This window comes from Rattus norvegicus, chromosome 15, assembly GCF_021556685.1.
Source record: "Rattus norvegicus strain SHRSP/BbbUtx chromosome 15, alternate assembly SHRSP_T2T, whole genome shotgun sequence".
NCBI classification, from domain to species: Eukaryota; Metazoa; Chordata; class Mammalia; order Rodentia; family Muridae; genus Rattus; species Rattus norvegicus.
In genome coordinates this window covers 32,883,869-32,911,328 of record NC_141548.1, presented here as the reverse complement: position 1 = coordinate 32,911,328, position 27,460 = coordinate 32,883,869, and the positions used below count along the sequence as shown (strand labels likewise).

At 49.8% G+C, this 27,460-nt stretch overlaps 1 protein-coding gene and 2 long non-coding RNA genes across 5 annotated transcripts in view; 1 reads left to right on the top strand and 2 right to left on the bottom strand.

Annotated features, from left to right (window-relative positions):
* Window positions 1–775: 775 nt before the first annotated feature.
* On the top strand, window positions 776–8,400 carry LOC148000955 (uncharacterized). The gene is made up of 3 exons (XR_015638804.1): window positions 776–973; window positions 4,784–4,911; window positions 8,060–8,400. It is a non-coding gene; the product is annotated as an uncharacterized LOC148000955 (long non-coding RNA).
* A 3,306-nt stretch (window positions 8,401–11,706) lies between these two features.
* Nfatc4 (nuclear factor of activated T-cells 4) overlaps window positions 11,707–27,460 on the bottom strand; it is a 27,672-nt gene continuing 11,918 nt past the window's right edge. Inside the window, exons 1-10 of one of the 2 annotated variants that reach the window (NM_001107264.1) lie at window positions 20,546–20,782; window positions 18,429–19,524; window positions 16,896–17,058; window positions 16,100–16,299; window positions 15,613–15,785; window positions 15,082–15,222; window positions 13,963–14,018; window positions 13,577–13,703; window positions 12,859–13,440; window positions 11,707–12,101 (exon numbers count right to left, since the gene is read on the bottom strand). In NM_001107264.1, coding sequence (NP_001100734.1) covers window positions 12,034–12,101; window positions 12,859–13,440; window positions 13,577–13,703; window positions 13,963–14,018; window positions 15,082–15,222; window positions 15,613–15,785; window positions 16,100–16,299; window positions 16,896–17,058; window positions 18,429–19,524; window positions 20,546–20,645 — 2,706 coding nt within the window. In that variant the 5' untranslated portion in view covers window positions 20,646–20,782 and the 3' untranslated portion in view covers window positions 11,707–12,033. Of the gene's footprint in view, window positions 12,102–12,858; window positions 13,441–13,576; window positions 13,704–13,962; window positions 14,019–15,081; window positions 15,223–15,612; window positions 15,786–16,099; window positions 16,300–16,895; window positions 17,059–18,428; window positions 19,525–20,545; window positions 20,783–27,460 lie in introns of those variants that run through there. The other variant, XM_087585661.1, reaches the window with a different exon arrangement.
* The window catches only part of LOC148000954 (uncharacterized), a 13,231-nt gene continuing 11,303 nt past the window's right edge, over window positions 25,533–27,460 (bottom strand). Inside the window, exon 4 of one of the 2 annotated variants that reach the window (XR_015638801.1) lies at window positions 25,533–25,653. This is a non-coding gene — a long non-coding RNA (uncharacterized LOC148000954). Of the gene's footprint in view, window positions 26,713–27,460 lie in introns of both variants that reach the window. The other variant, XR_015638803.1, reaches the window with a different exon arrangement.

Here is a 27,460-nt window from a genome sequence, read left to right as displayed (position 1 = left end):
TGCACCCTGACAACCTTCCCCCCCAAAATAATAAAAAACAAACAAACCAAAAGCACAGCGAAGCATAGAAAGCATCTCATCGTGGAAGCCGTGGTGTGTCACAGTGTGTCCCACAGTGTACCCTTCGTCCACACATCTTCACTTACAGATGTTCATTGCAATGAGTCACTGGTCCACTTCCAGGCCTCCGGCTTCTGACACACCATCAATATTAGATCCTCACAGGACTCCCCTTGGACATCCTGCTGCTGTCCTGTGTCACGGAGATCCTGCAGCTTTGGATCTGCAAGGCCAGCCCTTTCACATGGGCCAACAGCTCACAGGTGATGTAGGTGTTGGGCTGGGCCAACCCAAAGTCCTGGACTGGGCCTCAGTGGTAGTTGAGCTGCTCGACCTTCCTAATCTGTACCAGCAGGAGAACTCTCCAGGAGGTTGAGCTCAAATTTTCTGCCTTTACCCACTGAGCAGTCTCAGTGCTTCTTACTTTTTATTTTGAAACACAGTCTCACTGAGTTTCCTTCCCATCTGTCCTTGAAATCACTCTGCAGGGCTTGAAGTTGCAATCCTCCTGCCTCGCCTTGCTGAGTATCTGGGACTCCAGGCTGGCTCCACAGAGCCCAATTTGGACTTTAACAGTAGTTTTAGTTCAGAGCAAAATTTACTGGAAACACACATTCCTGCCTTTCTTGGCAACTTCCTCCCCCATCAGCATCTGCTCTGAGGTAATGAATGGACATTGATACATCACCATCAACCCGGATTCATCGGCCACATCAGAGCCCCTGCTGGCCTGTGGTCTTACTCTGTTGCCCTCCACCTAATTGCCTCAAGACAGGGCCTCTCACTGAACTGGGATTTCACAGTCCTCTGCTATGTCTTTCTGGTTGGCATTGGAGTGCTTAGGATCTGCCTGTCTTCACATGACACCCAACGCTGGAGTTACAGCTGACCAATACTGTGCCAGGATATTTCAGTGAGTGATGAGAATTCAAACTGGGGTTCTCATGCGTGTAGAGCGAGCAATCTTATCCATTAAACCATCTCCCTGTCCCATTCTATTTGTAAATAAATAGGAACAGAATAATTTATCTAAACAGACACCGCCAAGCTCAGGTGGAGCAGGGCCTGTGACGTTCCCGGAGGAAAAGTGGTACAGTCAGGTTAATGTCTTATGGTTCATTTGGGGCTTCTCTGGTGTGACCACGAGAATCTTATCTTCTGAGCTTCAGGAGTTCAGATGCTGCATTGCCCAGACTACTGTAACCACAGTGAAGTCGGTATAAAGGCTTCTACCCGCTCCATAATAAATCCAGACTCTGGTTAATTGGAGAACATCACTTTCTCTGTGGCACAGCCTTCCTGGAACATGCTGAGTGACTCCTTAGCAACCGTTTCCTGGTGTCATTATCCATGGAGAACACTTGGTGATAGACGTTGGATACCGTGGTTAAAAACCCCAGCTCATGCCGCGCATGAGGACACAAGCCTGGAATCTCATCACTTGGAAGGGAGCAATAGCAAGTAAGGTCAGAGTTCAAGGACAGCCTCGGCCACAAAAGATCATGGCTCAGAAGGGGGTTAGGGCACACCAGTTGTGGTATCCAGAATCTACATTCTCACTCTAAAAATCCCATCTTTTCCAACTTTAAAGGGTAATAGCCTCCATGACGAGCTATAGGTGTCTTAATGGGACAGAATTCACTCATATTAGTGGCTTATTACCAGGTCTCTTTTTTTTTTAAAGATTTATTCATTTATTATATATAAGTACACTGTTGCTGTCTTCAGATACACCAGAAGAGGGCATCAGATCTCATTACAGATGGTTGTGAGCCACCATGTGGTTGCTGGGAATTGAACTCAGGACCTCTGGAAGAACAGTCAGTGCTCTTAACCGCTGAGCCATCTCTCCAGCCCCCAGGTCTCTTTTTAAAAAAAAAATAATAATAAACAGTGTAATAAACTCAGTGTTCATGAGAAATCTCATTTATTTTTTTTTTTGTTATGAACTTTGACTGATGGTATGATATGGCCCTAGATCTCTCCCATTCTGATATGCACACGTGATGTTGTTAAACACCTCCTCCAACATTCAGAGCATCGTCCACTGAACAACACCCAATCTGACCTGACTTTCAACTTGTATAGGCTCCTGGGAGGGGAACGCCGAGCTAAGTAAAACCTTACAACTTTGGCTTTGGCTGTCTTGTGATGTTCTGCCCTCATGTAAGAGACCCCAGGAGAGCCAGAAGACAAGGGTCACATGGTAATTTAAGTAAAACAAACAAACAAACAAAAAACACCCAAATCTGGCTTCAGACCTGGAAGACACAACCAGCCAGGTGAACCAGGTACTGAACACAGCTCATGAGTGTGCCAGGTGACTGGACCAGCAGTGCCAGGATGAACCAAACACACAGCTGTGAGGAAGTGAATCGATGTCACTGTGAGCCACTGTAGAAAGAAGTTATTAAAGCACCTTGCCAATCAAGCAAACTTCATATTAGGACATCAACTCCTAGCTGGGCGGTGGTGACACACGCTTTCAATCCCAGCACTTGGGAGGCAGAGGCAGGTGGATCTCTATGATTTCAAGGCCAGCCTGGTTTACAGAGTGAGTTCCAGGACAGCCAAAGCTACACAGAGAAACTCTGTCTCAAAAAAGAGATCAACTTCTTGAGTATGGGAAACATATCTTTGTTGATATCTCTAGAGCCTACTATTTTCTACTACTTAATAGTTAATACATTCTTTGTGAGCAAACTCATAGAGCCATACCACAGACTTGTAACAAGAGCAGCAATTGCAGGACAAACTTATACCTTGTATCCCACAAGTATACAAATCCTCGTGTGATGATCCTATCCAAGTCCGAGTTCTCCAAAGAAACTAACCAACAAAACAGAGGCAAGAAAGGCTGTGAGACTCCTTACTAGAATTGGTTAATGTGACTGTGGAGGTTGAATAAAAATGGCCTCCAAAGAAAGGCTCATCTATTTAAATGCTAAGTCACCAAGGAATGAAACTATTGGAAAAGAATTAGAATGATTAGGAAGTGTGGCCTTGTTGGAGGAAGTGTGTTACTGAGGGTGTGTGATGGGGTTTCAAAGCCCATGCCAAGCCCCATCTTTCTCCTGGCCGATGAACCAGGATGTAGCTCTTAGCTACTTCCACAGCACCACAGCTCCTATTCAATGCCTCCAGAGTGCCGCCATGCTCCGTCCCAAGATGATAATGGGCTGAGGCTCTGAAAGTGTAAGCCAGCCCCCAATTAAACGATTCCTTTTATGCAAGTTGCCTTGGTCGAGGTATCTCTCCACAGCACTTGAACAGTGACTAAGACAATGACTGTGAAGGAAGGAATCTCACATTCTGCCATCTGCAGGCTGAAGAAGCACAAGAGCCTGTGGTGAATTCCGGCCAGATTCACAGAGTTGAGGGCCTGTAGCTCTGATGTCTGAGGACAGGAACTGTCCCGGCTCAGAGGGAGTCTGCCTTCTAACGTTTTATTACATTCAGGGTCTCAGATGACTGGGTATCCCACTCCCTGAGGCTGGAATTGAGGGGCAGACCTTCTATATCTTAAAGTAGTAAAGGCTTCCAGAAACCCCCATCCAGATTTACCCAGAAACAATGGTTCACCAGCTTTGAATATTCCTTAGTTCAATGAATGTGAAATATCAAATAGCCACCATTGTGGACACGGTGGTGCACACTTTTAATCATAGCATTCTGGAGAGGCAGACAGATCTCTGTGAATTTAAGGCCAGCATGGTCACATAGTGAGTTCCATGCTAGCCGAGGCTACAAAGTAAGACACTGTCTCAAAAAAAGAAAGAAAGAAAGAAAGAAAGAAAGAAAGAAAGAAAGAAAGAGGAAAGAAAAAATTAGCCACCACAAATTCTCATGAAAAGTCTACGATATTTTTTTTTACAATTTATTTATTTACATTTTACATGTTTGCACCACATGCATGAATGGTGCATACTGAAGCCAGAGGAGGGCAAGGCCAAAGGAAAGCCTCAGATCGCATGGAACTTGAGTTACAAACCATTGTGTGCCACCATTTGGGTGCTGGTTAGCAAACCCAAGGTCATCCAGAGAAGCAGCCAGTCGTCTTAACTGCTGAGCCATCTCTCCAACCCAGTGGTAGTTGGTTTTAATGTCAAAATAGCACAGAAGAATCACAGGAGTAGGGAGCCTTATTTGCAGAATTGTCCTGATTGCTTTAATTGATGTGGGAATCCCACCCCCTCAAATAAGGGCCTCCGTGATAAAGGGGGCGTGGCGGGTGGGAGGGCATTTGCCTTTCGTTCAGTTGCCTTCTCTTTGCCACTGCTAATTCCTTCAGTGATGTCAGAAGATGTGGGGGCAGGATGTGTTCGAACTTTAGAATGGAGAAAATAATATAAAAAACAATCCAAAAACTCATCTTCTCTGTTCTGAAAAACCACTCTCACTGTGTCATTACTCGAATCAAAGCAGGTCAAGGACTTGGTCCTCTTCTCCCCTTTGCTCCTAGGAGACAGTGGACACAAAAGACTTCTCTCTGAAGTTCAGTAATACCCTTAAAGTCTTTTTTTTTTTTTCAGAGCTGGGGACTGAACCCAGGGCCTTGTGCTTGCTAGGCAAGTGCTCTACCACTGAGCTAAATCCCCAACCCCTATCCTTAAAGTCTTAAAGAGGGGAGTAAGGAAGGGGGTGAATGGGAGCAAACCCCAAGTTCAGCCTCTCATCCTCCTGTCCCCTACCCACAATTCCCTTCTTTGATTCTGCCCTTCAGTGAGCCGGGGTGGCTGGCTGTAGCTGTCCTGAATAAGATGCAGACGCTAAGAGGAACAACAGTATCCAAATGAAACCTGACCCTCAGCACCTTTGGTTAAAAGATCGGTTCTTTCTCAGGCGGGTGTGGTAAGTTCACTGAAAGGCTGTTGTGGAACTTCTTTTTAATCTGATTTCATCCATATATAGTAAGGAATTGGCTGTAATCTGGGGTAAAATATAACCGAATCTGGAGTTAGGAGGTTCAGATCACAGCTCTCTCCTTGGTGATGTATGATTACCAGGTACATGTTATTTAAACCCTCTGTGCCTGGAAGACTAACTTGCCAGGATTACCGGAAGAGGACGAACAGGAATGAGACGTGAGCGTAAAGGGTTTGCTGAGGTGCCTGGGGCAGAGTGCGGGCTCCTGCCACCCTTCTTTTTTTTTTTCCAAGAGTTATTCATTTATTTTATGCATGAGTACCCTGTAGCTGTCTTCAGACATATGGAAAAAGGGCATCAGATCTCATTACAGATGGTTGTGAGCCACCATGTGGTTGCTGGGATTTGAACTCAGGACCTCTGGAAGAGCAATCAGTGCTCTTAACCACTGAGCCATCTCTCCAGCCCCTGCCACCCTTCTTTATAACTCTCTGAACCCGGGGGGTTGGGGATTTAGCTCAGTGGTAGACCACAAGGTCCTGGGTTTGGTCCCCAGCTCCAAAAAAAAAAAAAAGAAAAGGAAAAAAAAAAAAAACAACTCTCTGAACCCAGGTCTGCAGCAGCACCAAACTCAGAGTGAAACCATGAAAAACCCTCTCCCCTCAGCACACCACAGCCAGAGCTCTGTGAGTCACTGCACAAGGCAGTCTCTGCTCCTTAGGGCCTTACCATTTGGTAAAGGAGACAGGGACATTTCCCTCAAAGCATGTTTAATAGTGCAACTCTTTCAGTATTCTATTGCTGTGGACAGACACTGTGACCACAGCAACTCTAATAAAAGGAAAGCATCTTTTTTTTATTTTTATTTATATGAATACACTGTAGCTGTCTTCAGACACACCAGAAGAGAGATGGTTGTGAGCCACCATGTGGTTGCTGGGAATTGAACTCAGGACCTCTGGAAGAGCAGGTCGGTGCTCTTAACCACTGAGCCATCCCTCCAGCCCCAAAAGGAAAGCATCTAATTGGAGGGTCACTTACAGTGTCAGAGGGTCGGTCCATTATCATCATGGCGGGAGCATGGCGGCAAGCAGGCGGGCACAAGCTCCCGACTGATCCATGACAGAGAGGGACACTCTAGGCTTGGCATTGGCTTTTGGAAGCTCAAAGCCCACTCCCAGTGACACGTTTCTTCCAACAAGGTCATGCCTCCTAATCCTTCTAAGCCTTTCAAGTAGTGCCTCTTCTCCCTGACTAAGCATTCAAATATATGAGCCTATGGGGGTCGTCCTTATCCAAACCACCACAATGACTGTTAGGGATCAAAAGACTTGGGGTTGGGGATTTGGCTCAGTGGTAGAGCGCTTACCTAGGAAGTGCAAGGTCCTGGGTTCGGTCCCCAGCCCCTAAAAAAAAAAAAAAAAAAAAAAAAAAGACTAAGGATTCTGAGGGGAGGAGTCGGTCTCTCTGGTGGGGGTTGGGGGGAGGCTGAGACAGGGCAAAGGAGGACATCAGATATGAAAGTCTCAAAAGAATGTGACTTTTCATTTTCTAACCTTTCTCAGAAGCCTATCCGCCCGCCTGCCTACTCTGCCTTCATTCCTCCATTTTATTGCTGCTGTCTGCTGTCAGTCCCCTGCCCAGCACTTCTAGATGCCAGCCTCTGGGCAGTCTCAGGAGAGAAGCACCCACTTGAGGCAGCTAGTACAACACTGGCTCCTGGCTTCTAGGCCTGCCCAGATTCTACCTCACTGCGGTAAAGGCTGCTTAGAAGTCCTCAGGCCTTAGCAGAGATCCCAGCATCCATCTGAGAGATCAAGGAGGACTATTTCCTCCAACTCCACCGTCTGCATCGATAGTCTTGACCCTAGACATTCCTTGGCTCAGGATAATGACATTGGGAATACATTTTCTTTTCTAAGGATGTATGGTTGCCCTTGCCCAACACTGTCCCCAACAAGACATGTGAGCCCAGGGAGTTATTTCGAAGTGTAGTTGTGTATCCACACTTTATGCAAGCAGCAGAAAAACACAGGTAGACTGCCCTTTCTCTGAGTTTCCGAAGCCTCTGGCTGCCTGTTACACTTTTAAAAGCAAAGAATTACGTTTCAGTGTTTTTGTTTGTTTGTTTTCTGGTCCACTGGCTCTAATCCAAAGGTTGGTGTACAGCAAGAGATCAATAAATACTTTTGATGTAGCTGGGGTCCAGTTCGGCCTAGTGACATGATGAAGGGTCACGTGGTTCGCTAGGCTGAGTTCAGCCTTCCACCTTTCTTTCCTATTCTCTGACCCCTGCCTTAGCTCATTCTATTTAAGCCGAGCAGCAGGCAGAAGCCGGGTCGCTTTTGCCTGACCCTGCTGCAAAACCCTTCCTTCCTGCTCTTCTCGGCAACATCTCTTCACATCTCTTCTAATTCCAAACTGTCATGTGCACACATATATAAACATACATGCTCTAACCAAATAAATATATGTTTCTCTAGTATCACAAAATACAAGCCAAACGTCTTAGCTGGTCAATTAAAGTATTTGCACTTCACTTCTCTCTAGCTGTCCAGATGTGGCTTCCAGCACTGCTTGTGCATCTTGAGAAAGTGCTCCATGTAGCTCCAATTGGCACAAACTCCATGTGTGACCGAGTTGAATGCCTGATTGTCCTGCCTCCGCCACCCATGTGCTGATATTATAAGTGTGTTCATCAAACAGGGTTTGGCTTCGTATACTTTAATCTGCAGGCACAACCCTCTCTCTCATCTCTACCTTTCCCCCCAGAAATCCTCATTCTTCCCTCACGAGCCAGCCTTCAAACTTGACCTTGGGCTCAGCTCTCAACATTTCCGCAGCAATACATCATTTCTGTCTCGTAGTTCCTATTGTCCACCTCACTCTAATCTCTAGGTAGAAAGGCCTCTTCCCTCTAGAGACACCACTGGACATTCACTGACCCTCGTGTCTCCACTGCAAGACACTGGGTTTTCACTGCACAAGAGCCTTACAGTAGCTTGTGGGAAACAGACGGCCACCGAAGCGAGGTACTAATAAAGCAATCAAACCCTCACACGTTCTGCATGAGCAATTTTTAGGCAATTTGAGATGTCAATACTGTGTGGCCTTTTTCTCCATCACTACTCAGAAAGTCCAGCAGCAAGATCCCAGGCCTCACGGAACTGGTTCCAAACACAGCCAAAACCTCAACTGGAAGGCAAACCAGGATGCTTTTCTTCAAGTACCTTGAAGGTCCAGAGTTCCAGCCACAGGCAACTCATCGAGTCTCAAGAGCAGCTGCTTCAGCAACAGGGCTCCAGGATTCACCTGAGACCATCCCTGAATTACCCTGTCAAATGAACTTCTCTAAAGAAATCTCATCTGGGGGTTGGGGATTTAGCTCAGTGGTAGAGCGCTTGCCTAGCAAGCGCAAGTCCCCAGCTCAAAAAAAAAAGAAAAAAAGAAAAAAGAAAAAAGAAAAAAAAGAAATCTCATCTGTATTAAAGACTCTGGAGACTGACTTGAATCTTACAATATAGAGCAACTGGATACTGCTTGATCAAGGGCCTATCTTGGGCTCTCTTTAGTTCATTTGGTAGCTGCTTGAATCAAAATCAATCTCTCTCTCTCTCTCTCTCTCTCTCTCTCTCTCTCTCTCTCTCTCTCTGTCTCTCTCTGTCTCTCTCTCTTCCCCTGACCAACATCTCTATGGCTATTAGGTAAAACTCTTGAAACATTAGTTGAACTTAGCCAACTGCTATGTCCACCAATCCTAAAACTAAGAATTTTATTACTGCAGCAGAAATCCCCCTATTCTTCTGTAGCGTACCTACCTGATGTAGTCACCCATGCTAAATATCCACTTATCACTTTCTTTTTCAACTTTTTTTTTTCTTTTTTCTTTCTTCTTTTGGAGCTGGGGACCGAACCCAGGGCCTTACGCTTGCTAGGCAAGCGCTCTACCACTGAGCTAAATCCCCAACCCCTCAACTTTTTTTTTTTAATGTGTGACTTTAACTCCAGGTAAGCTCTTTCATAGTGGGACACGTCATTTGAGGCATCCTGGATCCTTGTCCCTGGTCAGTCGTGTTTGTCTCGGAATAAACAATCTCTTCTTCGGTCGGAACAAAAGCTGACCAGGTGGATAGACCGATAGACCGGGTGAGGGAAGAGATGGGTTGCAATGACAGTCTCTAGCTCACTTCTCCACACAAGCCTCCCCTCAGACCAACACAGACGTGATAGAACGGCGAAATAAAACTGTGCCGGAACCTAACACGTTTTAGTTCTCAACTCCCTGAGCTGAAGAATTGCCTACTGTGCTCTTTAAAACACATGGACCCAGTGGGCATAGCGTTCACTCTCTGTGATCCTAGTGAAACGGGACTGCAGCTAGTTCGAGACCAGCCTGGGCTACATACTGAGTTCCAGACTAGTTTGTCAAATAAACAAATTGCAGACACCTCCCCGAATAAATAAAAGCAAAATGCAGATATCTGAGCTCTGGACTTCAAGAACAGAACTAAGTAGATTAGAGCTTGCTTAGATGTTTGCATTGAAAAACAAAAACAAACAAACAAACCAGAGACCCTGGGATCTAGCTCAGACGGTAGAGCGACTGTGTGCCTACCATAAACATAGCCCTGGCTTTTACTCCCAGCATTGCATAAAACTGGGCATGATGACAGACGACTATGGTCCCAGTCAGGAGATGGAGAATAAGAAGTTCAAGGATGCCCTTACCTAAATGCCAGGCCTACCTGGGCTAGAAGAGGTTATCTCAAAAAAAAAAAAATTCCAGCTCGGCAAACTAAGAAATCCTCCAAACAGGCACTTACTAGCTGCTCAATAAAAATCTGGCCATGACTGAGCGCTAATGTCTGGGCAGGAGACCAGCTCTTCTAGGTCTGTGAGGGAGGGGGGGAGGGGTAAGGGGGGAGGAAAGTCCTCCTTGGGCACAGATATTTGAACATTTGGCCTACAGGGGAGGGTGCTCTTTGGGGAAAATTACAAAACCTTTAGGAAGAAGAGCCTTGCTGGAGAAAAGTCATCCCTCGAGCTGGGCTTTGGGGTGTTATAGCCTCCCCCTACTTCGTGCTTTCTTTCTCTGCTTCCTGTGTGTGGATAAGATGTGGCCTCCCTGCCTCCTGCCCCTGCTTCCACACTTTCCCCACCATTAAGGACATCCCGTCCTCTGGAACCCTAAACCAAAATAAATTCATTCTCTCTCTCTCTCTCTCTCTCTCTCTCTCTCTCTCTCTCTCTCTCTCTCTCTCTCTCTCTCTCTTCTTTTTTTCTTTTCGGAGCTAGGGACCGAACCCAGGGCCTTGCACTTGCTAGGCAAGTGCTCTACCACTGAGCTAAATCCCCAACCCCTAAATTTTCTCTTCTAAGCTGCTCTTGGCCACAGTATTTCCACAAAACAACAGAAAAGTAACCAATAAAGACAGCAAATCCCCCATCGCCATAGCCCTTCATTGAAATGGAGACTAACCCATCCTGTAAGAGGCTGGGCTGGAACCAAGGAATGCTACAAATGGCCAATGTGTCCCATGGTCCCCTCCATCATAAAACTGATAGGATGACTCTGGATTGGAGTTGGAGGGGACTCTTGCACACACACACACACACACACACACACACACACACACAGAGGCCTGGTAAACTGAGCTGCTGATGCCAATTTGGTTTGCAGCAGCTTGTAATCCAGGGGGCAGAAGAAACTGGTTCCACAGCACCAATGGGGAGAGGGGAGAGGTCACTTGAATTCTTCAGTCTTCCAATCCTGAGCTGGTTTGTGTCTTTCCAGGGACTTCCCAGGGCTATCTGGATCCTCCCTGTTTTCCAGGAATCTGGGGAAAGTCCCAGGGCTATCAGCATTCAGTGGGCATGAAGATGCCCCAAGAGCCTGGTGGTGAGGCAGGATTTCCAAGGACTGGCTCTCTGAATGGCTTGGGTGTAGCCTCTAGAGGTGATGGGGACCCATCAAGCTCTTTGTGCACCATGTCTACCCATGCCTACCAGGCTCTGGGTAAGATGGACAGACCGACTTTCCCTGGCTCATTGCACCTCCGTCTCATAGACCACCCAGATAGGGCACAGAGCAGGCTTCCTGCCTGGGTCTGTTAATGACAATGGACCATGCATGCCTTGAGCCCCATGGAATTCAGAGCTGTTAGGAAAACTGCTTAGCTTCCTGCAGTCTACTGCTAATGTACAGTATTTCCAGAATGGCCTCATAATCGTCAAGGGTGGGGGATTCCATGGGTAGACCCATGCCAACTCTTCCTTGTCCCCTCTGTCACTTCAGAGAATGAGCCTCAGGGGCCTGAATCATCTGGGTTAGCATGTCCACGTGTGTAGTGGGGCCAGAATCCAGGAAGACAATTGTGCAGCCTGCTGCTACGGAGCTGTGTGATTTTAGGCAAGTCCGTTTCTCTGTTTGAACCTCAGATTCCTCTTTCTCTAAATGAGAGAAACTAGACTGGTGTTTAGTGTGTGGTGGCAAGGTACAGGAACCTGATTCCTGAGAACTAAAGATTCTGAAGCCTCATCCCAAAGCTAAGGAACCTGAACCTCCAGGGAAGGTAAAGAAGCCTGTGGAGGTCTTGAATCTCCATCTCAGCTCCAGCCAGAGCACCTCAGGAAACCCTGTATGCAGCCTCCAGGCCCCTCCATCAGAAAGATTCTTAGGATTCATTGCCCCAAGCCAGACCTCATCTCCTCCCAACTTCTCAGACTCCTTGGGCCAAAGCTGGAGTGAGCTTACACCACCCCTTTCTCCAAAGAGTTCTGGAGCCTGAGGCACCGGGCAGCAAGCAGTTTATTACCCATCAACCTGTCCAGCCTGCCAGCATCATAGCCTGCACAGCCTGGACAGCATCTTCGTCCCAGTCAGCTCTGGCACCCAGCCTCAGGCTCCACCCTCGCCCTGTCCTCCACACCCTCAGTCCCTTTCAAGGCAGCACCAGGCCTGGGGGCCACACCTTAGCCAGGAGAGAAAGGGGATACAGGAAGGTAGAAGCTGGGCAAAGAGAAACTAGAGTTGGCCCCAAGCTTCTGGAGCCAGCACCCAGGTTAAGAGGGCAAGGAGGCGGGACTTCTGGGGCCACTACATGTGGTTCAGGCAGGAGGCTCTTCTCCAGGACGTGCAGGGAAGCCACTCAGGTCTCGGCCAATGATCTCACTCACTGTAAAGGAGGGGCAGTTGAAAGATAGGGCTAAGGCGTTCTTTTCCTTTTTCAGAGACCGCTCCCCCCCACTTCAATTCCAGGCAGGCCTCCAGCTAGGGCACCTCTGGATTCCTCTTTGGCTGGGCCTCAGTTTCCCCAATGTCTCCTAAAAACGGCTTCTAACTACATTTTTGCTCAAGTCCATCCACGCGGGTTCCCAGCCCTGCATCCTAGCCTTCTCCTGCCAGCTCGGCCTACACCTGTGGCAGCGGGTCAGACATAGGTGCCGTCAGTTGGAGAAAGAGACAAAACGGGAAGGTCTTCTTCACCAATGTGGACTACAGTCACCAGGGAAAAACAAGATGAGGGGAATTACTCAGCCTGGCTTTCCACAAGCCATCTCCCTCCCTGAAACTCACTGCCTGGATCTACAATTCAGGGAACCAGATGGAATGAATGGTTTGAAACCCTTCTAGGTCTGCAATTATGTGATTAGGGCAGAGACAGAAAAAAAGACTGGGACGGATACTCTGTGTGCCCTTCAGAACTAAGTTGCTGAATTCAGGTGGACACACACACAAACACACACACACACACACACACACACACACACACACACACACACACACACACAGAACTTGCTCCTGAGACCACAGACTGGCCCTGGGAGACTAAAAACGCCAAGTTCCTGAGCAGCCAAGCTCCAGACTTCAGCAAACACACGAATTGATCTCTTGCACTCACTCACACTCACAGCCCCCGGTCCCACACCCACCTTCCTCCAGGGTGATACCCTGGATAGGCACATTGTCTCTGAAGCCGCTGCCGTAGCCACCCCTGGATTTCTCCTGCTCCGAAGCCCCCTCCCCAGGGGTATAGCCTGGCCCCACCTCATTGTAGCCCTCAGCAGGTAAGGGGTGGACAGCACTCTGGGGGTTAAAGGGGTCTTCGAGTGGTGGGGAGGAAGGTAATGGAGGCCTAAAGGGGGCCGGAGGGGAGAATGGAAGCCCCAGGGGAAAAGAGGAGCCCTGTCCTCCATACTGATCACCAGGAAAGGGGCGCGGAAGAAAGGAGACTGAAGGTAGGCGGGCACAACCTGTGGTACCCCCAGTCTCAGGGAACATCCGTAGGCCAGATCTATAAGACGGTGGGGGCCCTGTCTGGGGGTACAGAGCGGGTGTGCTATAACCAAAGCCTTCTGACAGATAAGGAGTCTCATAAGCAGGGTCTTCATGGGGATAGGAGGGATAAGGGGGCCTGGGCGGTGAGAAGTCCATGTCGGGGCCAAAGGGGGGACCCGATGTGGAAGGGAAGCCCCGGAGAGATGAGTCTGGTAGGGGCTCCTCCTTGAAGATCACTAGGAAAATGAGAAGGCGGGAGGCTGGTGAGGTTCTGGCGATCACACGTTCCACCCTCCCTCCCCATCCACCCCTGAGCTCCTCACATCGGGGTCCACACCATCTGCCCCCACCACAGGCAGTCTTAGAGCGTACCAGGCAGGAACTTGAAACTTTGGGTGGGACTGCGCTTCCTCCGCCCATTGGAGACATAAAAGTAGACCTGGACTGGCCGGGACACCCGCTTGTTGCTGTACTCAGGGATGGTCAGAGTCAGTGTCACCTAGGAGAACAGAGGATGTGACAGAAGTCCTTGGAGGTCTCACATTAGCCCAATCCTTCTGTGGACCCAACCCTTAGCTCCACGACTAAGGAGTAAAGTTCGATGTCTGGAGATCTCCCTACTCAAGCAATGAGATCCTCCAGACCAGAAAGAGTTACTCTGCGCGCCAAACCCAGGGGTGAGGGGGCTTTTGAGAACTTCCTAGCTTCTTCCACCCTTCATCCCACAACCAGGTTGGGTCCCCTAGGGACACTGGTACCTCACTGCTCTGCAGCCGGTTCACTGCGGCCTCTTCCTCCCACTGCAGTTTTCCATCTGTTCCGGAGAAAGAGAGCTTCAGTCCCGCTCTAGAGTCCACCCCCTGCCCAAGCCCTGTCTCCTCCCGCTGGAGTCAACATCAGAATAAGAAGTTCTTAGCAGGTCTGGCACGGGTATGCTAGGTGTTTAGCCAATGAAAGAGGCCGGATGTCAGGCCAACTAAGGCAAAGGAAATGGCTGGAACATCGAGGGAGTTAGAAGCAGCCTAGGAGAGTACTAGGAAGTAGCCTCTCCCCTACTAACTTACTCGTCCCCTCCCAGGACACCAGCAAGACGGATAGTAGGGAGGAATGGGCCCCACGCCGAAGGGAGGCGCTAAGACCAAGGCTAATAGAGTGGAACCTCTGGAGTTTCTCTGACCTGACTCCAGGGTGCTAAATGTGGGGCTGGGCCATAAGGGAGCAGGGTGGAATGAAGGAGAAGCCCACGGTGTGGTGGCTGGACCCAAAATCCTAAGTCTCCCATTTCTCCACCCCTTAGATTCATCTTGGGGCACCCCACAGGCTCTCATAACCACAGTTACGCTGTTATCTTAGGACAGGCCCAGGAGAATCTGTGACAGCGTGAGTTCTTTCTTTGTATATGTTATCTTCATGAGGGTAAACTGTCTCAAAGCCAGTTCCTCTTCAATAAGAAAAATGTGCATTTCTTTTTTTTATGATTTATTTATCTTTAGTTTTTATTTCATGTGCATTCACATTCTGCCTGCGTGTATGACTATGTGAGGGTGTCAGATCCCCTGAATTGAAGTTACAGACAGTTGTGAGCTGCCATGTAGGCTCTGGGAATTGAACCCCGGTCCTTTGGAAGAACAGCCAGTGCTCTAAACCACTGAGCCATCTATCTCTCCAGCCCTGGAGATACGTATTCCTTGCCTTCGCTCACTGTCCTTGGAGTTTTAGATTGTGGTCACATCTATCTCCCCAGGAGAAACTGTACTCAACGAGGAGAGGTAGATAAAGAAACTGGGGCTTAACTTGGTAGTTTTGTGATAGTGATAGTTTTGCCTGATGGTCATTAGCTTTCCTTTCTTCCTCTCCTCTCCCCAGTAGATACTCACCAGGGCCCCTCTCAATGAACACCACTTTAGAGTCTGGCAGGAAGTTGGATCCAGTCAACACTAGCTCCTCCCCTCCTCTCACGGAGCAGGCACTGGGGCTGTAGGCCTCCACTTGGGGCAGCTCCTGGGCTGAGCGCTGGGCTGCAAGGTAATAGAAGAAAGAAGCCTGGCTGGGCTGAGTGGAGAAAAGACAGCCAGAACCTCTTCCACAACAAGCAGCCCACCTTTTAATGGCAAATACAAAAGGTAACCAGTAGCAACATGACACCACACAGCCTGGATAAGGACTCCCTAAGCAGGCACAGAGCAGATAGGACAAGGTTCATCTGACACCCCAAGACAAAGTCTATAGTAGGGGCAAATTAAAATACCACTTTCAACTCTCTCTCCCTCATCCTTGTAAAAGGAAAGCTAAGACCTGTATCCTGCTACCCACTACACAGTGCACAGGATACTACTTAGCAGAACTAGGTAGCAGACAAACAAAAGAGCTACAAGACACAGAGAACTGGCCAGGGCCTGTTTGCTCACAGCACTCGATGGGCACCGATGCTGCCTGCACAGAGACGACCTTCCCGCCGCCCTGAGGCACATGCACACGGAACACCAGTCGCACACGTGTGTTTTTGCGCCCGATGTCTGTCTCGCCCTTCCGTAGCTCAATGTCTGAATTCCGAAGCTTCAGGATTCCAGCACAGTCAATGCTGAAGTCAAAGAAGAGATGGTAAGCCTTTCTAGCCAAAACTGGGACAAGGGCGCATTTTTCCAGAAGGGAAGCCCCCTTGTCCTCAGGCCATGAGTGTCTAGGGGTGCTTAGAGGGACTATTTTCTAATCCAGAGATAGTCTCTCCAGAAAACTTCCAGTCTCAAAACTACCTTCCTAAACAGGTATTAAGAACAGAAATTGTCCAGGGGTGAGGAGTGGGGGCAGAGCTCTTTCAGAGCATATATAAAGCCCTAGGATCAATTCCCAGGACTTTAGAGGTGAGGAAGAGGCTAAAGTTGCCTGGGGGCTTACTTGGCAGCCATGTTGTTCTCTGGGAGCAAAGTCATCTCCAACACTTTAGTACCACTGACTACAGCTTCATAGCTGGCTGTAGCCACCATCTTGCCAGTGATCCGGTGCACCTGGTAGAAGGCATGGGGCCGCAGGCTCCTCTCGTCTGCAGTGCCAATGAACATCTGAAGAGTCAATGGCTTCTCATTGTAGCCTAGGAGCTGGCAGAGGGAGACAGAGGCCACCTATGTGAAAGTCCCAGTGTCTTTTAACCTTTTCTCCATCCTTGGATTTCCAGCCCAAGGACAGGAATGGTGAAAGATAAAGGATTTCTTATAAGGGATTCCCTGTGGGAAACTGGGCATCCGTTGCAGAGAAAATGTGGCCTGGAGTTCACAGTGTTATTCTTGGACAGTCCAAACTGGGCTGGGCAAAGGAGGAAGAGCTTCCAAGAAAGACTAGCCCAACTCAATGTAGAGAAAACCTAACTCCCAGTGACCTTTGGCCTCAGCTAAAACCCTCCCCCACATCTGGCAAGTCACCATTTCCAAAGTAGACTTGAGGCCGATGTCCCAAGGGATAAGGGTGAGGGAGGGTGGGGGTGGAGAATAGGAGAACAGAAGAGTAGAAAGTATATCCGGGTCCTTGCTGTGTATCCTTCCTCCCCCAGTTCTAGTCCCTCCCCTAGGCTGTCTGCAGGGTCACAGCTGAGAGTGTGGGAAAGGGCAGTGCCATGATTCTGTGTACAGCTGAAGCCCATTTGCAAGAACCTGGGACTGAGAAGAGAAAGAACACAGGGCCTGCCTTCGGCCCTTACCTTGACCACAGGGTGACCTCCAGGAGCAGCTTTGACAGCTCCCCGGCTGCCCTCAGTCTCATAATGAGCTCGGTGGTGAGCTCTGGGCTGCACCTCAATCCTCAGCTCCAGCTGCTCGTACTGGCTGGGTAAAGGCCAGTCCAGGGGAGGTAGGGCAGAGGTCCTGGAGAGAAGAGAACACGGTGGTTGCCTGGAAGCTCAGACCTATCAGGACCGCCCTGGGTTTGGGAGGGAGGAGGAGTTGTGGATATGGGAGAGATAAGAAACCACAACAGAAGTAAACTCGAAAGGTTTAGAAACAGGGGAGTCGATAAGGAACAGAGCCCTTTGAAGAGGAGGGTGTGGAAGACGCCGACAGCCCTGAGACTCCCTTCTCCCAAGTTCTAGACACAGGATGTGGAGGCTTTGTCAAGAAACAGAGAAACCCAAAGCCATTCTGGTCTTCCTACCTAGGAGTTCGGGCCCAGTGCAAAAATGCCACTTTAAACCAAGAAAATCATCAAAGAGACTGAGAACAGAGTCTATGTAAAACCTAGGAATGGCTTCTCTGCTACTAGGCCAACTCCTTCCCACTAGTTGGGGTTAAGTAGGTAGGGTTGCAAGGCCTAAGGGCCCCTTTTCTGGAATTGTACTCTTACAAATTATCTGTTAGCAAATCTGTGCACGAGTGCACAGGCATGAACACACACACACACACACACACACACACACACACAGAGCTGATACCTTACAATGCCCTTTAATTGCTATAACTAATGCAAAATGGGGCTACTTGTGGCTAGTAAAGGCCTGAGAGGAGGCTAAACCATTAGACAGCACAGCACTGCACTACAAATTTCTAAACTCAAACCATAGATTTTCTAGTTTGAGAAATGTTGACCTATTGGAATCCCGGAGGATTCAGCTTCCCTCGAGAAGCTGGTCAGGATGGAGCCACCCCAGTGTGACATCCTGGGGTTTGAGACTATTGAAATGGGCAGAGTTCTCTGAGAGTAAAAGGGATAGAAACACGAGTTTCAATGTAAAGTCTTTGACTTGGCAAATGTATGTAACTTTATTCCAATTTGAAGTGATGCTCTGGACCTAGAAATTAAGAGTTAGAGGAGGGTTTCTTGTATTGGAGCGCAGGACTGTTCTATCTGTCCTGTCTAAACAGCCCATGGTTAAGACCAACCTGCCTGTGCAAGGCCAGAGCTGTAAGAATCCCTGAACTCCATTTTACCTAACGGTTTCTCTTAGGATACTGAAGGGTGGGACTGAAAAGGCTTTTTCTAATAGGTTCACAGGAAGCAACTGTCTATAGACCAGCCCACTGTCAGAGAGTTGTTTTTAAACAAAACAAAACTAAACTAAAACTAAATTGCCTTAAAACCAATTTTTGGTTTTAACTGTGGCCATGCTATTGTAGAAGAAGCCCTTATGAGATACAGAGAACACCAAGAATTATGATTTGTCTTTAAACTCATCCTTTGACCTTCCTGCTCTCAGCTAGAATGGGCTGAAGAGCTCAAGAGTGCAAGATCTGGCCCTCACCTGAAGATGGGGCTGTGTCCCCCAATCCGGGCCTTGGACCAAGCGAGGGGAGAAGGAACTGCTAAGTAATCCATGCCAGCCATCTCTTTCCGCAGAGCCCCGGGAGCAGCCACGGAGTCCTCTGTACCAGAGGGCAGCTTCCCATTGCACGAGGCAGGCTCCTCAGACCGAGGCAAGGCCACTGCTTGCTCGCTAGAAGTCCTCCTGGTTTTCTGAGGGACGCTCTCGGTTGGTGGAGCACCCACATAGTCAAAAGGGCCAGAGGAACTAGGGTCCCGGACCAGAGGCAATGGGGGTGGTGGAGGTGGCTCTGGACCCTCTTCCCCAAGGCTACCCCGGCGGGACAAAGCTGGGGAGGCCGAAGATGGGGTTCCGGAACTGGAATAGCGCCGCTTGCCGCAGGGAGAAGCAGGCCGAGGGGAGGCTGGGATGGGCCCAGGAGCGCTGAGAAGTAGCCAGCTATCCTCTGGCGCTCGGCCTCCGGAGCTTGGACCATATAGGCTCCACGGATCCTCCGGGGTCCATGGCCTAGGAGAAGCCCGGGGCGAGGGCAGTGGAGAGCTCAAGCCGAAACGAGAGGCTGCTTCATTAAGTTCAGACTCCACTTCGTCGCATGCTGCATACAGGGCTGCCTCGTCTGAGGCATCAGAGAAGAAGCTCCACGAAGACAGGCTGCTGCTGCCAGGGCTCGGGCTGAAGAAGGCTCCTCCGCCCTGACCTCCAGCCTCTCGGTAGCCCCCAAAGCCTTCTGGTGGAGGGTAATCTCTAGGAGAGCCGTCCCCCCAAGTTTCAGGAGCATCCTCTAGTGAGGTCGGTGGGTCAGGCGTGGGAGAGATAGAGGTGATCCGGATGCTGGGACACTCAAGAACACGACCGCCCCCAGTACCCCCCGCAGTGCCTCCTGGGCCCCCCAGCCTCACCGACCGAGGTGGCTGGCTCTCCCAGGTGCCAGGTGAAGGGGCAGGACGGGGTGGTGGTGAGTGCATCCCTGGCCGAGGGGGTGGGGGTCGGGGAATACCAATAGGGGCAGCACCATAAGGAAGGGGTTCCCCCAGGGCCAAACGACAGCACGGAGGGGCATCCTCCGAGTCCAGCTCTGTCAAAACGAAAGGGAGGTAGGGGGAGATGGGGAGAGAGAAGCTGGTGAGACGTCTAAGTTTCTCGGATGGTCAGCTCCTAACGCCTGATATGCTCAGCTAGAAAGGGTCTCCTAGTCTCGGCACAAAACCAAAGATGAACATCAGAAGAGAGAAGAGATACAGACATGCCAGAACTTCATACTCTGACACCTCGGTCCTGGGCAGGTGGGCTGCGGTGGTTTGGGGAATGCTAGAGCCGGGCCTGGAGGCGTGCTTGCCCAGGCTCTGGGCTGGGCTGGGGGCGACTCACACATGAACCCAATTAGCGACGGTTCCCAAACCCCCAAATGGTGCTGGCAGAAACCCCAGTTACCATCGCAACTGTGGCCTGGGGGTGGGAGGGATGGGGGCATGTCTGTGGTGACGAGGGGAGGTGGCTCCTCCCTCGCCCCCCCAAAAGGGGGCGGGGGTGCAGCCCCAGGGTGATGCGTGCGGGGCCCAGCCAACGGGGGGGGGGCGAGGGGAGCGGGCAGCGCGGATTTCGTGCAAGCGGCGGCCGCCGCCCCCGACTCCTTCCCCGCCATCTGCCTCTCATTGCGGCCAGACAGGGGGAGGGGGAGGGGTGTCCCTGCGCTGCCCGAGGGAGCCCCCAGCCCCAGGCATCGCGTCTACAGAACCAGGCCTAGGTTCTAAAGCCTTAAACTCTAGGGCCAAACCTCCCCTTCCCAAGCCGGCGCCCCGGGCTCTTGGGGGCCCGAGGTTCCCTTCCGCACCCCATCCCAGAGACAGTCGGCCTAGCCGGCAGGCGGCGCATAGCCAACAACACCCCCACTCCCACCCCAGTCAGGGCCTAAAAAGGAAAAAATGGTGCCATGGCCCCCAGCCTCACTTCCACAGTCTTGGTAGTTCCTCAGCTCCCCTCATCCTCTTATCCACCTCACCCACCACCCCAGGCTCCCGATCCCCAAACTGTCCCAACTCAGATTTCCTGGCCCTTCGGTCACTGGCCAAAAGACCCCTACCCAGCCCAACACTAACCTTCCCCAGGGCCCCCAGGGCCCAGCGGGGGGGCCTCCTTTTCCTCCCCGAACACCAGCTTAAATTCCAGCTCCTCATCCTCGCAGCTTGCCGCCCCCATGGATCCGGCCGGAGCCCCCAGGTCCCGCCTGGGTGGGAGGGGGAGGCTCTGGACGCTGCTGTAGCTTCACGCGAGGGTGGTTCCCTCCCTCCTTTTCTCTGAGACGCCCCCTCTTCTGTCGCTGCCACCTCCCTCCGGACGCCCCCTCGTTATTATAGAAACTTTTCCAAACTTTTTTCTCCCAAACTTCTTCAAAGCGGCCCCCCCAGCCTGTCCCTGATTGGCTAACCGGGATGCACCGGCCCCTCCTCCAGGGATGAGATGGGAAAACCACGCGCCCCTAGTCCTCCCCCACTCTCCCTCCCTCAGTCATCTCTCCAGTCCCACCTCCTCCAAAGGGGGAGAAAAACCTGAATTGGAAAACGGTCCCTTCAAACGTTATAGAACCTTAATGGTACCTATTGGCCCACAGTTGTGATAATCATTTCCCACCCAGGGCCCAAACCTCAGCCTATTTAGTCCCAGCGTAAGGGGCGGGGGGTGTCCGGGTCCGATCGCCTTAAAGAGGCCATATTTTTGTCCCGCATCCCATTGTAGCAGGCCCACGATACATTCTGAGAGGTAGTATAGCCAAAATTCCCAAGAAAGGTCACCTCACTGCACTTTCAATCCAAATCTTGAGTTGAAGAGAGTTCTGGGATTGAGAGAGGCTCTGAGCTGTTCTGAAGAGGAGGCCATTCCTCCACCCTCGCGAGACCACTCTACCTGGGCTTCCAAGGGTCCTTTGCATTCCTTAACCATCACCCCCACCGACCACCCCCACCATTCCCTGAAGATGAAGAACTTTTGGCTGTCCGAGAAGCCTCTCAGATCTTTTTCTAACCCCAGGAAGCCTTTGAAGGCCCACAGCCCCTGCTGGGCGTAGATCCAGGCCAGGCTTTGCTAGTACCCTTGTCCCAGCCACCTAGATAGGCCACTAATTAGCCTCCACGGAGGAAGTCGGCTCCCTCCTCCCAAAAGCTGCAGACTCGATTGACTCTCTGATCCCAAGGCATTCGCTCCTGGCCATCCTAAATTCCTGGCCCGGTTAAGAAAAGGCCAGAAGCTAAAAACTTAGGCCCACCGGCTGGACACCTGTCACCTGGACAGGGAAGGAAGACCCGGTCTGGAGTTTCTAGGAAGGGCGGGCATGAAGAGGTTCCAGTTAGAAGAGAAAGAATGGGACTTGATTCGGACTGAAGGCGCTGCGAGGCAGGAGAGCAGTCACCACTCTCCTTGCATGCTTACCACATGCTCCAAACTTCTCTAACAAACCTGGCTGGTCTCCAGTCTCTAAATCCCTCAGGCTCCGGCCCGTGCCCCCCAACAGCAAACCCAGCCCAGCACCTAAAGGGTTAAGCGCCGGCCCTCGGGTCAGACGTTTACAAACACTCGGGAGCCAGGCGGGGACCGCGCCCATTACTCTAATGAGAAACAGGCTCTGCGGGGCAGAGGGAAGGGGGGCTGGCCTGGCGGGCCCCAGCTCCTTGGCGGCGGAGGCGGCACCCCTCCCTCCTCTCAGTCCTCCCTCGAGCTCGTCTCGGGGACCCCCCTCCAGCCCCCGGGGACCCCAATGACGTGCGGCGCAGCTCCGGCTACAAGCCCAGGGCCGCGGGGCGGGAGGGGCAGGGAGGAGAGGCTTGGCCGTCGGGAGAGAAGAATGTTCCGAGGCCAAGCCGGGAGAGGGCCTGGTTTGATTTCCCTCCCCTCTCTCCCCTTCGGTTCTTCTCAGGTTACATTCCCGTCCGGCTTCACCTCGGAGCAGGAGGAACTCACGGTTAGGGGGCGCGAGGAGCACCTCGAGAACCTTTACTACCCTGCACTAAAGAGAAGGGTGGGCAGAGGTGGGAATCCATGGAGAACAGACCCGGAAATTCGGCCCGGGCCCTGCTCCCTCATACCCCCCGCTCAGCGGCACAAGCAGACGCGCACATTCTTTTCAAATGTCATATTTCCTTTGATCCTGGGCAGTGTTTCTCCATGTGTCTGGCTCAGCCTCTGCCTAGCCAACCGCCTCCCCACCCACCCCGCTTTGTTTTCCTAGCGAACCCTCCCCCTTCCCTCGTCTGGAAGACAAGGGCTGACTAACTTCGACTTGCTTTTCCCTTCTCCTCCCAGTGACTCAATTTCCCCACCGTGGTGTTGCAAAAGAAAGGAGGCAAAAGAGAGAACAGTTTGGCGCAAGTGAGGTATTAATGTCAATGATGGCTCAGAAAGACAATCTACTTCAGAGTAGAGCATCCTCTCCTGCAAACTCTCCAGTCTGCCTAGGCTTAGAAAGAGGGGTGGAACATATGACCTCTGATTTGTCCACCCTGGCCTTGGAGGTCCAGGACTGGAAGTTACGTTTACGTTGCCTGCCACCTTGTGGGTCTTAGCTCCTCTGCCCACCTGAAGTTCACTCGTGATTGGTTTTGCTTTTTGCTTTGTACAGTTCATTCAGTTCGGTTGTTGTAAAGCAGCGGTTCTCAACCTGCGGATCCCGAAACCATCAGAAATAGCAGATATTTTTATTACTCATAGCAGTGGCAAACTCACAGTTAGGAAGTAGCAACGAAAATAATTTTATAATTCGGGTCACCATAAGACGAGGAACTGTATTAAAGGGTTTAACCCACAAGAGGGAGGAAGGGCAACTGTGCTTTGTGGTCGCCAGGGGGCAGTAATTTAAGACAACTTAAAGGCCAGGGTGGACAAATCAGAGGTCATGTTAAAGGCTCCAGCGTTAGGAGGGTTGAGAACCACTGCTCTAGAGACCATCTCAAGTAGTGCAGATTGCCTTGGAATTCCTCTTTATTCTCATCCAAGTGCTGGAATTTTAAACTAATGATGTCTTTCCCAGTTTGTGTTCTGTATTTCTTTAAAGAATTATTTATTTTATTTATATGAGTACACTGTCTTCAGACACACCAGAAGAGGGTATCAGATCCCATTACAGATGGTTGTGAGTCACCATGTGGTTGCTGGGAATGAACTCAGGACCTCTGGAAGAGCATCTCTGAGCCATCTCCCCAGCCCTGTGTTCTGTATTCTAATAGATATTATTCAATAGACTTGGAAGTGGATGGGCCTTAGCTTTTATTACTATTATTATTATTATTATTATTATTATTATTATTCAAAATGCATTCTCTTTGTCAGACAAAATTTGCGGTTAGCTCTGACAGTCCAGTTTTGTATCTATTTAGTATAGGCTTGTATGCAAACATGATCATTTACGTGCACGAGCTCGTGGTAAACATGCTTTTTCTTGACTTTCTTTTATGCCCTCAATGAATAAAGGGCCGCTTGACCTGGTGCCAGGGTTGTTGTCTCAGTTCTCAGGAGACTGAGTCAGAGATCACCAGTAGAGGGCACTCCTGGCTACATAATAGGAGTCTGTTAGAAAAAAAGGGGGGGGAGAAAATGATCTGTAGCTCTTTTGTAAGTACAAGTGCATCTGGGAGTGGCAATTACAGGACTGGAAAATCCTGTGTTGGCTACTGAGATTGGGGGGAGTCATCAACAACCTTATGGTACCCTGAACCATGTGAACTACAGTGAGGCAGCAAGAATGGCATGAATGGGGCTGGAGAGATGGCTCAGTGGTTAAGAGCACTGACTGCTCTTCCAGAGGTCCTGAGTTCAATTCCCAGCAACCACATGGTGACTCACAACCATCTGTAATGAGATCTGATGCCCTCTTTCAGTATGTCTGAAGACAGCTACAGTGAATTCATATCTAATAAATAAATCTTGAAAAATGTTTTTAAAAAATGAATGGCATGAATGTTTCGGGGATAACCTACTTCTTTCTGGTTGGATTTAAGGCCTGCTCCACAGGAGGGAACGCATACTTAGTACTGTAAAGCTGACCAAAAAAAAAAAAATTCATGGTTGGCTAGCTCTCCATGGTAACCCTGCCACACAGTGTCGAACCGCTCACTAAATGTATAAGCTCTACACACCTGGAGTACTGTGACTCTCAGCCCTTATTAGAGAAATGCCTTTGTGTCGTGGATGGCAGAATACATTTGTGATATACAGAAAACCACAACTGGACAAAGTGCCAACAAGTGTCATGTGGAGTGCTCAGCCACAAACACATTTCTATCACTCCGCCCAATAAGACTCAAGGACCGTTGAGGAAGATGGGGGTGTTGGGGTGGATTAAGAGCCAGAGGTCAGGGAGGCCCCAAGTGAAATAGTGTCTTCAGGACATTCTAGGACTACTACAGTCATGAACTCAGAGCAGCTGTGGTTGCTGGCACAAGATTGTAGCATAGAGGTGGGAAGGGCTCATGAGCTCCCACCCCTAAGTCTGGAGGAAGGAGCAGAAGTTTCCTTTAGATGTGTGGCCTCATATCCATGAATACACGCACAGTATAAATTGGACTTGGTGTATTATTTTTAAAAACAAAAGAATTAGATTGGGTCTAGAGGGATGGATGGTTCAGTGGATAAGAGCACTTGATGTTCTTCTAAGGGATCCAGGTTTGGCTCCCCAGCACCCATACGGTGGTTCACAACCACCTGGAACTCCAGGTCCAGAGTATCTGATGCCCTTATCTGGCTTCTGAGAGCACCAGGCATGTATGTGGTACACAGACATACATACAGGCAAAACATATACACATAGATCTTGTCTCAAGAAAATAATTAAAAACTATTCTCGGTTGTGATTAAGAAACACATAATAGGACTGGAGAGATGGCTCAGTGGTTAAGAGCACTGACTGCTCTTCCAGAGGTCCTGAGTTCAATTCCCAGCAACCACATGGTGGCTTACAACCACCTGTAATGGAATCCGATGCCCTCTTCTGGTGTGTCTGAAGACAGCTACAGTGTACTCATATATACATTAAATAAATAAATCTTTAAAAAACACACACACACACACACATAATAAGCAATGGCCAGAAGCGTGAGCTGGTGTAATTAATCCTTTAATCTCCACACTCCACAACCAAGGCAAATAGATCTCTGTGAGTTCAATGCCACCCTGGTCTACACTGAGAAGTCGAGACCAGCCCAGGGTTAATAGTGAAGCTCTGTCAAAGAAAGAAACAAAGAGAATGGGCTCAGGAGATGGCTCAGTGGGTAAAGCTCTTGCTGCCCGAATGTGAGGACCCGAGTTCAAATTCTTAGAGCCCACATAAAAGCACACTAGGTAGGTTGCTTCTGCAACCCTGCTGTTTCCAAGGCCAGATGAGAAGACTGTTGAGACAGGAGAGGCTTTAAAAGCTCACAGGCCAGCTAACCCAATACAGTTAACAATGGCAAACAAAGAGGGGCTATCTCCACGTGGAAGGCTAGGAGATAACCAAGGCTGTCTTCTGACCTAAACACATACACCTTAGCACAGGCATTGCCTCCTTCACTATGTGTGCAGACACACACACACACACACACACACACACACACACACACAGAGAGAGAGAGAGAGAGAGAGAGAGAGAGAGAGAAATGCAGAATGCCTTTATATATCCTCTAATCTGACTTGAATTGGCTTATTTCAGGCACAATGGGTGACCAGTTCTGCTCTGACACAGACTGGCCTTGCTTTGCCAGCATGCTAGCTCAAGCTTGCACCACGGCTCTCACATTCTGCTCCAGGTTTGGACCACTTGAGGTTATCAGAGAAACAGAACAAATCGATAGAGGTTTGATATAGGGAACTGGCTTACACGGTTATGGCTGCTGACAATTACAGAATCCTCAGTGCACATCTACAGGCTCAAGACCCAAGAGAATCAAAGGTACACAAGACATCCAAAGGCTGGCTGGGAGACAATCCTCTCTTGGAGGAAGTGAGTCTGTTTCGTTTCATACAGGCCTTTCAGCTGATTGGGTGAGACTCATCACATTACCAAGAACAAGTCTCTGTTTATTTAAAGCTCACCAATTTAGATCTTACTCTCATGTTGATAGGTAAAATTAGCCATCACAAGGGCTATATCTCAGTTGGTAGAACTTAGTTGCCAAGGATGCTCAAAACCCTGAGGTGGATCCCCAGCGCTGCATAAACTGGTGGTGCACGCCTTTTGCTCCCAGCAGAAAGGTCAGAAAGCCAAGGTCATTCTCGGGGATGCAGTGAGCTTGAAGCCAACCTGGGACAAAAGAGAACAGCCTCAAAATAACAACAAGGTTGTGTACCCACAGGAGGATTTGCTCACCTCCTGCTGTGACATCCAGGAAATCACAGCCAGGGAAGACCTACGTTCCAGGGCAGTTTCAACTTCCCATTCTTTGAGCATTTCTGGGGCACTATCTAAACCAGCTACAGCTGCTACTGGAGTGGCCAACGGTAGTCTCAGCCAAACACCTAGCACCCGCTTTTCCTCCTTCCTGGGCCGCAACCTGTTCCCTCACTCTTTTTCTCTTTTTCTGAAACACCCCATTTAAAACACTGCGTGAATCCCTGTGCTGACTCAATTTCTCCTTTTGCAAAACCCAAGTTAGGCAGCCACCCTCTCAGTAGCTGCTGACTCCATGACTCCTTTCCCCCTGCAGTACCCTGGTTCTTTCTGCTTCTCCGACCTCAGCCCACTAGTCTGTATGTATGAGGGAAGGAGGATGTTTGGCTGCTTGTTTTAGACATGATGGTTTGGTCTTGTTTGCTCGGGCACTGCTTCAGATAAAAACCCAGAGCATCCTGAGTTCTAATACATACTTTACCTCTAAACTTGTCTCCAACCACACCCCCTTTTAAATTTTGTTGGGATACATTGCCATGTATCCGAAGCTAGCCTGAGTTTACAATCATCCTGCTCCAGCCTCCTTAGTAGCTAGGGTTACGTCTGTACACCACCATGCCTGGTCCACGATGCTCATTTGAGCTAGGCTTCCAGCAATCCC